Source organism: Lepidochelys olivacea, assembly GCF_965140295.1.
Source record: "Lepidochelys olivacea isolate rLepOli2 genome assembly, chromosome: 1".
Classification (NCBI taxonomy): Eukaryota; Metazoa; Chordata; order Testudines; family Cheloniidae; genus Lepidochelys; species Lepidochelys olivacea.
The window spans coordinates 266,336,915-266,349,919 of record NC_140411.1 but is presented as its reverse complement, the minus strand read 5'-3'; the positions used below and the strand labels follow the sequence as shown (position 1 = coordinate 266,349,919).

Here is a 13,005-nt window from a genome sequence, read left to right as displayed (position 1 = left end):
AAGGGTCAACACCAGTGAGGTCATCTCAAACAGGCCTAAAGAGTGGCTCAATGAGGATATCATTGCCACTTCGCTAAAACCAGGAAATGAAACAGGCATGTTGGGATGCTCACCAAAGAACAGTAGCCAGTTTCTGTTTGGAGCCTTTATTTTTATCAGCCTTTGTTAGTAGATATGTGGGGAAACTTCTTTTGTTTCTGGTATTGGCATTTTTCTCCTGGTTCAGTATTCATTTGTGAATGCTGTGTGGTAAACCAGTTGTCTGGGAGCAGTTTCAGCACCATAGACTGTTACCACAGTGTTCCCATCCATTTCCTCCTTGAACTCCTGAGGAGGCTGACATCTGAAATCCTCAAGATAGATTTATATAAGAAGCCCTTCTCTTTAAGGATCCAAAATAAGGAAAATAGAGTTGCAGAAAAAAGTAATTAGCATAGTATTTGAAGTTAAACATTGGCTCTCATTTTGAAATATTTGTAGTATGTACAATTTGTTCTTGAACACATACAAAATTAAATATTGGGGCCTCAACTGATGAACAAGCCTGGGATTCCTCCTTCCCTGCTACCACCAAAAAATCTGGCCATGTCCAAAAGTGAAATAATAAAATCACTGAAATGTAGGCCTGGAAGGGACCTAGATTGGTCAACTAGCCCATCCCCCTGCACTGAGGCAGGGCTATTTATTATTTAGGCCATCTTTGATAGGTGTTTAGACTCATCTAAGAACAGGTTAGACAATGACAGAGATTTCACAGGCTCCTTCTAGGTAACTTGTTGCAATGCTTAGCTGCCCTTACTGTTAAGAAGTGTTTCCGAATGTCTAACCTAAATTTCCTTTGCTGTAAATTAAGCCCCTTATTACTTGTGCTGTCCTCCGTGGTAAAGAGAATAATTTATCACCCTCCTCTTTGTAACAAACTTATATTTACTTAGACTGTTTATCATGTCCCCCTCTGTCTTCTCTTCTTCAGACAAAGCAAAGCCAATTTTTCCAGACTTTCTCGTAGGTCATGTTTTCTAGACCTGTATTCAATTTTGTTACTCTTCTCTGGACTTTCTCCAATTTGTCCATGTTTCCTGTAGAGTAGGGCCCATAACTGGACACATTACTCTAATTGAGGCCTTATCAGTGCTGAGTAGAGTGGAAGAATTATTTCTCATGTCTTGCTTACAACATTCCTAATACATCCCAGAATGGTGTTTACATATTTTTGCAACGGTATTACATTGTTGACTCATTTAATTGGTGATCCACTGTAACCCCCCAGATCCTTTTCTGCAGTACTCTTTCCTAGGCAGTCATTTCCCCATTTGAGCAATTAATTATTCCTTCGTAAGTGTAGTACTTTGCAGTTTTCTTTATTGAATTTCATCCTATTTCAAACCATTTCTCCAGTTTTCAAGATAATTAGGATTTCTGATCCTGTCCTCCAAAGTGCTTGCAACCCCTCTCAGCTTGATCTCACCCACAAATTTTATAAGTGTACACTCTGTCATTATCCAAATCATTTATGAAGATATTAAATAGAACCAGTCTCAGGACAGATCCTTGTGTCACCCCACTCAATACTACTGAGTGTGGTTTTCTAACCAGTTGTGTCACCCACCTTATAGTATGTTTGTCTAAGTTATATCTCTAGTTTGTTTATGAAAAGGTCATGTGAAACTATCAAAAGCCTTACCGAAGTTGAGATACCTGATATCTGTTGCTTCCCCCTAACCATGAGGCTTGTTACCCTGTCAAAGAAAGGTTGTATTAGGTTGGTTTGACAGAATTTGTTCTTGACAATCCATGTTGAGTGTTATGTATCACCTTATTTTCTTCTAGATGGTTTAAATTGTTTGCTCCATTATCTTTTAGGGTACTGAGGTTAAGCTCACCGTTTATAATTCCCTCAGTTGTCCTTATTCCCTTTTTATAGATAAGTACTGCATTTTGTCATTTTACAGTCCTCTGGGATCTCTCCCGTCCTTCATGAGTTCTCAGAGATAATCTCTAATGGTTCAGAGACTCTTCATCCATGAATACTTAAGGAACTGCCTGTATTTCATCAGGCCCTGCCAAATTGAAGACCTCTAACTTATCTAAGTTAATTTTTAACTTGTTCTTTTCCTGTTTTAGCCTCAGTTCCTACCTCATTTACACTGATATTCACTGTTAGTTATCCAATCTCTTCACTTTTTTTGGTGAAAACGGAAACAAAAAGGGCATCTGACACTTCAGCTATTGCTGCATTTTCTGGTATTGTCTTTCTCTCCTTATTGAGTAATGGGACTACCCTGTCCTTGTTTTCTTCTTGTGTCTCATATATTTGTAAAATGTTTTCTTGTAACTCTTTATGTCCCTAGCTAGTTTAATCTTGTTTTGTGACTTGGCCTTTCTAATTTTGTCTCTACATGCTTGTGGTGTTTTTTGTTTATATTCATCTTTTGTATTTTGACCTAGTTTCCACTCTTTGTGCGACTCTTCTGAGTTGCAGGAGGTTGAAGTTGTATTGGTTAAGCCAGGTTGGCCTCTTATCATACAGCCTTTCCTGCACATTGGGATAGTTTGCTCTTTAAAAAACTGCCAACTCTCCCTGAGGTTTTTTCCCCCATAGACTTGCTCCCTATGGGATCTTACCTACTGGTTCAGTGAGTTTGCTAAAGTCTGCCTTCTTGAAGTATATTATCTTTCTTTATTCTGCTGTTTTCCCTCCTACTATTATTTAGAATCATCAACTCATCATTTCATGATCACTTTCACCCAAGCTGCCTTCCACCTTCAAATTCTCTACCAGTTCTTCCCTATTTGTGAGAATCAAATCTAGAACATCTTCTCCCCTAGTTACATATGCACATAAATGAGCACTTATGTCCATAAACTTGAAAGAGAATTGATAGTCACAATGGAGTGAAAATGGAGATTTCCAGTGGAATGGTCCTTTGAGTCCAGGGATGGGCAAACTTTTTGGCCCGAGGGCCACATCGGGGTGCAAAACTATATGGAGGACAGGGAAGGGAAGGCTGTGCCCCCAAAACAGCCTGGCTCCCGCCCCCTCCCACTTCCCGTCCCCTGACTACCCCGCTCAGAACCTCCGTCCCCTGACTGCCCCCCGGCCCCTCTGCACCCCGCTTTTCCCCCTCCGACAGGTTCTCCGGGACTCCCATGCCCTATCCAACCCCCCCTTCCCGACCCCTGACTGCCCCAGAACCTCTGCCTCCTCCAACCCTCCCTGTCCCCTCACTGCCCCCTGGGACCCCTCCACCCCTAACCGCCCCCTGTCCCCTGACTACCGCCCGGTGCCCCCTACCCAACCCTTCCGCTGCCCCCACCTTACCATGCCACTCAGAGCGGCAGGAGCTTGCAGCCTTGCTGCCCGTGCGGCGGCATGGCTGCAGGGAAGGGGGGACAGTGGGGGAGGGGCCAGGGGCTAGCCTCCCTGGCAGGAGCTCAGGGGCTGGGCAGGAAAGTCCCGCTCATATTTGAGTCTATGCAGAACTGGAGTTTCAAAACATATTAGGGCTTTGTAAAAATCTCCTAGTTTGTTTGCATGCATTTCAGCAGATCTTTTCTGCAGGTTCAGTCCATAGACTTTGTGACCTGTTTCATTTCAAGTTACTGGTATGTTAAAGCATTCAGTGAAACATAAACAGAAACTCACCTGCACTTCCCCTTCTGGAGGCCCCTGGTTGCCAGATGTGTTCTGGAAGGCTAGTATTTTATTAATTTATCCTCAGCCTCATTTTGATGGAGTTATTGGCTAGTCTGCTTCCTAAGTTTAAAAAAGAACTAGATAAATTCATGGAGGATAGGTCCATCAATGGCTATTAGCCAGGATGGGCAGGGATTGTATCCCTAGCCTCTATTTGCCAGAAGCTGGGAATGAGCGACAGGGGATGGATCACTTGATGATTATCTGTTCGGTTCATTCCCTCTGGGACACCTGGCATTGGCCACTGTTGGGTACTGGGCTAGATGGACCTTTGGTCTGACCAAGTATGGCCGTTTGCTGCTCCCACTGGAGCCTTAGAACATGACAAGCACACTATCTCTTCTCTATTCCCTCCTCCCAAAAGTCCCTAATATTCTGGGGATTTAGCCCCTTTTCTGCATAAGAATGTTTAGAATCAGTTCACTCATGCAGCCGCAGAACAAGAGCACTGCCCCCTTCTGGCAAATGTAAGGTATTGGGGTGTGGAGAAACAAGCCTACCTCTTGCCAGTGCCCTTTAGGAAACAACTAGATCGGGTAACAAGCTGTCATCTCTGTAAAGAGCTGAGGGGAGTTAGTGAGGTGGTTGCCCCTTGAAAACCTTAAATACGGAAGATAGCACACCACTGCTGCACCTCTTCCCCAATCCCAAGTGGAATAGGAGGAAAGGAGTGGCAGGGTCTGTATTCCAACTAAATCCAAAATTGGGCAAAGCCTTCCACCCAAGTAGAGAAATACCTGGAAGTCACTAAACTCTTCGTTGAAGTTTTGGCAGTTTTTGTCCCAAAATGCTAGACTAGCCTTTGTTTTGGGTTTGGTTACAAAAGGTTTGAGAGACTGTCAGCTAGTTTCAAAACAATCAAGTTATCTTAACATAAACAAATAAATAAATCCAAATTTCAATAGAACATCCTTTCAGTAGCATGCCCTGAATTTTTTTCTTCCAACGTTAAGTTTTTTTTCTGCTTGGCTATTATAAGAGTTTTTTTAGGGCTGTCAATCACATTTAACTCAAGTGATTGATTAATTGCAGTTTTAATTGCACTGTTAAATAATAGAATACCGATTGAAATTTATTAAATGTTTTTCTGTATTTTCATATATCTTGTAGTCTGTATTGTAATTGAAAATGAAGTGTCTAATTTTATTATAAATATTTGTACTAAAAATGATAAAGAAATATTTTTCAGTTCACCTCATTCAAATACTGTAGTGCAATCTCTTTACATTTGTAAGTTGCATTTTCAGAACAGATTTTTTTTTTGTTACATTGCTTTCTTTTTGACTGCAGTGATATAAAACTTCAAAGCCTACAAGTTCACTTAATCCTACTTCTTGTTCAGCCAATCGCTAAGACAAACCAGTTTGTTCACATTTGCGGGAGATAATGCTGCCTGCTTCTTATTTACAATGTCACCAGAAAGTGAGAACAGCCATTTGCATGGCCCTTTCGTTGCAAGGTACTTACATGCCAGATATGCTAAACATTCGTATGCCCCGTCATGCTTTGGCCACCATTCCAGAGGACATGCTTCCATGCTGATGACACTCTTTTTTTAAAAAAAAAAAAAAAAAAAAGCTTTAATTAAATTTGTGACTGAACTACTTGGGGGAGAATTGTATGTCCCCTGCTGTTTTACCTGCATTTTGTCATATATTTCATGTTATAGCAGTCTTGGATGATAACCCAGCACATGTTCTTCATTTTAAGAACACTTTCACTGCAGATTTCACAAAACGCGAAGAAGGTATCAATGTGGGATTTCTAATGATTACTACCACACTCAACCCAAGGTTTAAGAATCTGAAGTGCCTTCCAAAATCTGAGAGGGACAAGGTGTGGAGCTTTCTTTCAGAAGTCTTAAAAGAGTAACACTCCAATGTGGAAACTACAGAACCTGAACCACCAAAAAAGAAAATCAACCTTCTGCTGGTGACATCTCACTCAGATAATGAAAATGAATATGCGCTGGTCCATGCTGCTTTGGATTGTTATCGAGCAGAACCTGTCATCAGCATTGACGCATGTCCTCTGGAATGGTGGTTAAAACATGAAGGGACATGCGAATCTTTAGCGCATCTGGCACATAAATATTTTGCAGTGCCGGCTACAACAGTGTCATGAGAACGCCTGTTCTCATTTTGTGGTGACATTGTAAATAAGAAGCGGGCAGCATTGTCTCCTGCAAATGTAAACAAACTTGTTTGAGTGATTGGCTGAACAAGAAGTAGGACTGAGTGGACTTGCAGGCTCTACAATTTTACATTGTTTTATTTTTGAATGCAGTTTTTGTACATAATTCTACATTAAGTTCAACTTTCATGATAGAGATTGCACTACAGTATTTGTATTAGGTGAATTGAAAAATACTATTTTGTTTTTACATAATAAATGTGATCAAAAATAAATATAAAGTAAACACTGTACACTTTGTATTCTGTGTTGTAATTAAAATCAATATATTTGAAAATGGAGAAATAAAAATATTTAAATAAATGGTATTCTATTGTTTAACAGTGCAATTAATCGCAATGAATTTTTTTAAATTGCTTGACAACCTGAGTGTGGGTATGTTGTGAGGTGTTTTTTTGTTTTGTTAAAAAAATGGACTCTCTGGGCTTGACAGAATTTTCTTTATAATTTTGATAAGATTGGTTTGTTTAAGCATTTTTTATTTTAGCTATTTAAATTTTCATAATTGCAGGAAATAGGGGCAGTCAGACAATTTTATGGCATGTTGAGATTCAAAAAGTTAAAGCTTTATCATTTAAACACAAATTGTCAACATCTGGTGTCAAAATGTGTAAAGTAAATATCCTTATGCCCTTAAACTCTCAAGTTGTCAAGCAGCATTTTTCTTACGTTGTCCGTGTGTAAATTTTGATTATTATAAATGAAAATAATTTGTCAGTTTGTGTATATGGAGAAATCAACTTTTACCATCATTTTACCAATAAAAATCTAATCCTTCCAAGCCTAACTTTACAATGGAACAGTGAAGCTGACTAGACACAGCTGTCAAGGGAACCAAGTAAACAAACTGAAAAATGGAGAATTTTTTTCCCTTTTCTAGTTGTTTGGATCTTGGGTGTTCAGCTATGGTAGGCACACAGTTTTCAGGTAAGTGTAACTTTCAGATTGAAGGTGTCCCTGGCAAGCAGCCTATTAATTAGTTTCCTATTTCGCCTATTTACTTTTCTCATGTAGACATCCAACAATCTGGAGGACTGTACTAGGTAGTGTCCAGCTGTGCTGCGTCTTTGTTGCAAACTTTGGTGGAATTTCTTTAAATAACCTTTTCCAGAATAAATAAAAATGTTGCTTTTCTCTTAGTTTCAAAACCACAGAACACAGCTGCTCTTTACCCTTGGCTGGAATATAAAACAGGCCTATGGCAGGCTATGCAGAAATCTACTGACTTTATTGCCAGCAGCTGCTGAACTCTTAGTGCTAACTTAAACAGCTCATAAATGTTAATCACTTTGCAGTTTTGCTAGAGAGCCTGTCTGCATGTCTGAGGCACTGGCTAATAAGTGGTATGTTTTTCATGAACTGGTGACTTTTTCTAGCAGAAGGTCCAAATATCAACTTCAGTTGTCAGTAGAATTATTAAATATGTTGGCATCCTTTCGAAATTGTGTAACGAAAAAAAATTACTTTCATTAGCATTGGCATTGCTTGATTCAGACATATTTCAATAGCCTTAGATTTGCTGAACATGCAATGGAATGAGTAGACTGTTCAACAGAATACATTGCTTGCTTACTGGCCTGTTTTTAGACATCTGACTAAATGTAATCTGAAGAAACTCCATACAATTCTCCCTGTACTTCCTAGATAGAAACTATTTCCACCACTTACTCAGTTTAGGTAGTCTACTTCCAGCAAAACTGATCGTTAAATACAAATGCAATAACTGTATTTAATTTTAGCAAATTTAATGTCAGGAAATGTAAACTTTAAGGTTTTAACTGAAGTGTTAACTTGATATTGCATGCATTTGCTTAGTATACCCTTCAACAGCAATGTATTAAGGTGTCCATTTTAACAAGAGAAACAACATAATACAGATGCCTAAAATAAGGGCAAATTCCAAGGCATGGGGATTCTTTTGTTTATTTTTAATTGTTTTGTACAGAATGTACTACAGAAGGGCGCTGAATCTGGCTTGGGCCTTTGGGTGCTACTGTAATACTGCCACTAATAAAAGAATTGTGTTGTAGCAATCCTAACTCTTATATTTGATTTTTAACTATATATCCTAAATTTCATTAGTAAGTTTTTTGCTTTTTACCTTCCTAGGGAATCAAGTAGGAAGGAAAGGGGGGGAAACTGGGAACAGCAGAAATATTATTGGTGCATGCCAACTAGAAACATAGTACCTTTGATACATCTGCTCCTTTTAACCTCATCATTATGTGAGCACTAAAGGTAGTGGGCACTTAAATACACACTGTTACTTCTTTTACCAGGACTGCACCTGACTTCATGTACTTGAGGACCAATGTTCCATCTAATTTTTTCCATCCCTGTGCGGAATAAATTTTATGTGCACAGAGGTATGTGCGGATGTGTGCCACCAGTAGAAACAAAAAATCTAGATATGTATACTTTTTAAAAGTTACCATAGGGATAATTACTCCAGCCAGGACAGGTTAGGCATTTTAGAACTCACTATTCAAAGAATTAAATTTAAGTGTAAGAGAAATAAAAGTATGAAATGCATAGACCAGTCAAAACACTAAAATAATACACTTTGAAAGAATAAAATTACGGAGAATATATGTACATTGCAGGAAGTACCCAGAAGTAACAATAAGAATACAAGTATGTGTTGGGAGGTGAGTGTGAAAGAGACTGTGTGACCCAGAGACAGTGTGTGTGCTGGCTGCTGGGGAAGTTTGATAGATGCCGAGAGCTGTCTCTTTAAGGCACTCACGGAAAGCTCTCCTGCTCTGTCCTGAGCCCTGCATTCCCTCCCCCGCTCTGCGGAGATGGGGTACATGGGCAAGGGGTGTGTGTGAGTGACTGACTGCTGGGGAAGTCTTAAAAACCATGGACTGTCTTCTTTTTTAAGAAAGGCACTTACTGTTCAGACCTCAGACCGCAGCAGCTCAGAGTCCTGAGCCAGCTCTGTGGAGCTCCCCTGCTCTGTGGAGATGGTGGGCTGGGGGAGGGGGGACAGCCTGACATCAGCAGCCACCCATCCCCCTGCTCTGCACAGGCAGCAGGAGGGTCCTGGGAGCAGCTGTGGGATGGAGCAGTGTGGCTGCAAAGCAGCAGGGGGAGGGGCACCTGAACACACACTGCCGGATGTGTGCACTCTGCTAATCAACTGGGCTGCGCTTGAATGTCTGCTGGGTAGCCACCCAACCATGCAGCTTACAGGGAACACAGTTGAAGACCCTCATTTTCACCAGACTAACCAGGGATTGGTATCGAAACGCTCTTTGCCTCCTTTCCCATCTAGGGAGGGGGAGGACCTGACAGACCTGCTTGTCAGACAGGTGATCTGGGAGCGGACTATGGATTTGCTCTGTCATGTATTTTAAGTTTCCTCTATACTCTTCATACAGGCAGTAGGTCCTTCCAGTTCTCTTACGGTGGCCAGCCACACTTCTCTTAGATGGTGCTAAAGATCCCTGCAATGACAGGAAAATGATTAAATGAGATAAATGTGACCTGCACCCATGTGCTGCAGAGGAAGGCCAGCCCTGCCCCCATCCCCTAAAATCACTGCTAATCCGATCTGGGGGAAAATTCCTACATGACCCACATAATGTGATCATTTAGACCCTGAGTATGTGAGCAAGAACTAGCCAGCCAAGCACCTGAGAGAGAATGAGGTGGTACTGAGCAGAGCAGAGCCCCACCTCACCAGTGTATCATCTCTAGCTGTGGCTGTCCCTGTTATTCAGAAGGAAGAAGAGGAAATACCTCCCAGAACACATTGGAGGAATATTTTCCTGGTCCCTGCCAGTAGCAGGTTGAAGCATGAGCTTTAGGAGCTTAAGGTATAAACCGGAAGTAAGCCCCAAGGCTGTTGAGCCCTGCTCCCCATCCTCACAAGCAATGTTAAAAATGTCTGCCTGCCAAGTTTCAAATGTAAAAGTAACAGTTCCCTAATCAGATTTTTAGCAGGAAAAACTTAATCCATCTTCTCCGTCAGCATGCACACAGCATGAAAGGATTTTTCCCTAGACTTATAAATTTTACATTTGAGCAAAAACCAATTATTGAAAATCTTTTCTAAAAGCTATCCTTCTGGAAGAAGTTGAGCACTGAAAATGGGTGTTACCATAGAAGCCATTTTCAAAACTTAGCTGTAGTATTAGTTATGCAAAATGTAATTAAGCAAATGCCATAATAGCTTTTGTCAGCATACCAGTGGTAGTGTGAATTTGGCACTGATGAAAAGCTCCAGAGTGATGCCACTAGGAAAAAAAAGTGGTAGCCTACAGAAAGTGGGTTGATCAGTTGTGGTGAACAGGCTTATGTACACATCAGCTGTAACTTAATGGACAGCTGTAGCTACTCTCAGCAGTGTCTGAGAATGCAATAGACACACACTGAATTCCTCTCTCATAGTTGCTTCAGGTCAGGGTTGAGGAAAAGAGCTTTTACTGCTTTTTTCTTAAATTTCTGTGCTTAAAAAAAGTTTAACCTACTGACTGAGACTGGATTTGAACCAGTGAGCTTGAAATAATTCCCAATCTCTGCAAGTATTTTATAAAGCAAGTAGGTTCATTTTTTCACTTCATTGCCACTTTCTGAGATCGACTTCAGACACTCCCTAAATGTATCCAGGAAGGTTTGCATGTACTCCATGTATTGCTTTTAGGTATTTGTGCTCATCTGCAAAATCTCAAATCTAGGGTTTGTTGGGCAAGGACACTTGGCCAGCAACAGTCAGAGCAATGACTTGCTAGGTAGGGAAACACCAATAATAGCACCTTTCCAACAGCTCATGTGACTCAGAAGCAGAACGAGAGGCCCAAGTTGGACTTAGTGAATAAGTCATGTAGGAAAGACTACGGGGGTAGAGAGAGAGAGGAAAGGCTATGGAGAATTGAAAGATACAACCAAAAGTCTAAATTTGTCATTTGGGTTTTCTGTGTTTTGCAATATAAACTTGAATACTAACTCAATGACACATTTGTCTTATTTTCTTGCAGATCTTCAAGTTGCTCCATTTTAATTTTCAGTGCAGACCTTTCTGCTCCCTTAAGTTATTATAAACTTTTTTGCTGCTCTGCAAACACGTGAAGATGTCTCGCAGCCCTGATGCGAAGGAAGACCCTGTGGAATGCCCTCTTTGCATGGAGCCCCTGGAGATTGATGACATCAACTTCTTCCCTTGCACGTGTGGGTACCAAATCTGTCGCTTCTGTTGGCACCGTATCCGCACTGATGAGAATGGACTTTGTCCTGCTTGCAGAAAGGTAAATATCCTGGAATAACGGCTTACCTTGCATATGTCTTGAGGTTCTTGCATTGGTTAGTACTCCTTTACATCAGGGTACCTTGCTTCAAATGGCAGTGTAGATCTGGTGTGAGCGTCTCACTGTCTGGATGCCATCTGTACATATGAAAATCATTATGCAACCAGTAGTCGTCTCTGCGGAATAGATAGAAGTGGAATAGCAGTGGAGGGTGCAGGTCAGGACTGAGGTCTGTGGGTAGAGTTAAAGGAGAAATAAAAAATCTGGGAATCAGGATAGTGATGCACTGATCTATCTGTTTAGGGATAGATGGCGAGGATTGAAACAGCAGGATATGCTTCAAGTGAGGGTTAAGGTATGGTGGTGCAGCTGTGTGGGAATTCATAAAGCACCCCTTTTTGCTGTACTTGTTGAGCCAGAGCTATTCATTTTTATTGACACCCACTTTATAAGCCATTAGCTCTTGGTGAGAGTGCTTGACGGGTGTGTAGTTTCTTGCATCTTTGTTACCAAATGCTCAAGGTACTTTGAGTGCCATACTTAGACTTCGCCCATTCTATCCAGTCACAACTTCAGTTACCTGACACATTTTGGTTCTCTCTTTTTAAACTCCCTAAAACTGATCTTCAAGTCTGCTGCCCTTCGTGTCTCCTAGGGTCACAACCTTGGAATCTTTGACTTTTCTCTTTTCTTTCCTCCTCATGTAGTCTCAGCTAAAATCTGTTGCTTCCTTCTGCCTTCATCACCCAACACACCTCTTCAGAAATCCTTGGTAATGTCTCCTTTAATTATTATAACTTCCTCTTGTCTCCTTGCTTTTCACCTTTTTTCCTCTAAACCCAGCTACAGAGGTCCCCCCTTTTTTCCCCTGTTCTAAGCATGTCCCTGTCCTCACTGAATCCCTTCATTGGCATCTTGTCTCTTTTATGGTATCAATTCCAGCTCCCTTTCTAGGCCTTAAGTAACCTTGCTACACCTGCATCTGTGCACTTGCTGCCTCATTCTTCCATATGCACCTTCAGTCATCTTACCATGTTGCTCCTTTGGGCCTTGTCTACAGTAAAGAAATTTGGCATGCTAATCACTGTTTGGAGACTCTAGCAAGCCTGAAAAGCACCACACATTGACATACAGGTGTAATCAGTGGTGCACAGAAGCTAGCTTCACTGTTTTGGATTGGACTTTCTACAAGGAAGACTAATCAGTGTCATCGGTCACTGTCTGTCTCCACCAGTGCAATGCCATTGTCGACAGTAAATTCTATTGTGATAATGCCAATGATATGATTATTCCTTCTGCTACAGTCCCACAGTACCTGCTTATGGAGTCTGTCTGATTTACCTTCTGTACTCTGCTGGCTTGAGGACAAGCTTTCTGGACTCTTTTTGCCTGTACAAATATTGCTTCATGCCCCCGAAATGTTGTTGTACAGTACTTCTTGCCAGTATTCACTCCTTTGTGATTACTGTGTGCTTGCAAACTGGTTTTGGAGCATGTCTCAGAAGCCACCGTAGAAACATGCTGCCAGGTATTCCTCAGCAGACTTCCGGGCACTAGTGAGTGTCTGGATTAAGGAGATCGTTACAGCTGACCTCTGTAATTTGGAACACTTTGGCTCATGACTAGGTGTCTGAATGCCTTACTGAGCTGGATATCATTTGCTCAGGAAAATAGTGCTGGGAGAAAATAGAAGGACTGGCGATGCAATGTTAATAAGGCTGGGGATGTCAACAGCCATTCCAGGGCAGTGATGAAAATCTGCCCTTATGATGAACCAGACCATGTTCTTGGCACTCTCCGATCTTTGGAGCATGAGATGCTTTTGGACAGAACTGTGGCACCCACCAGTGGGCTGTTGAGGAACCT

General features: G+C 41.3%; 1 protein-coding gene across 7 annotated transcripts in view; it reads left to right on the top strand.

Annotated features, from left to right (window-relative positions):
• The window catches only part of CNOT4 (CCR4-NOT transcription complex subunit 4), a 122,784-nt gene that overhangs the window by 46,461 nt on the left and 63,318 nt on the right, over window positions 1-13,005 (top strand). For all 7 annotated transcript variants that reach the window (XM_084652597.1, XM_084652594.1, XM_084652592.1 and 4 more), the window contains exon 2: window positions 10,873-11,139. In XM_084652597.1, coding sequence (XP_084508723.1) covers window positions 10,966-11,139 — 174 coding nt within the window. In that variant the 5' untranslated portion in view covers window positions 10,873-10,965. The remainder of the gene's footprint in view (window positions 1-10,872; window positions 11,140-13,005) is intronic.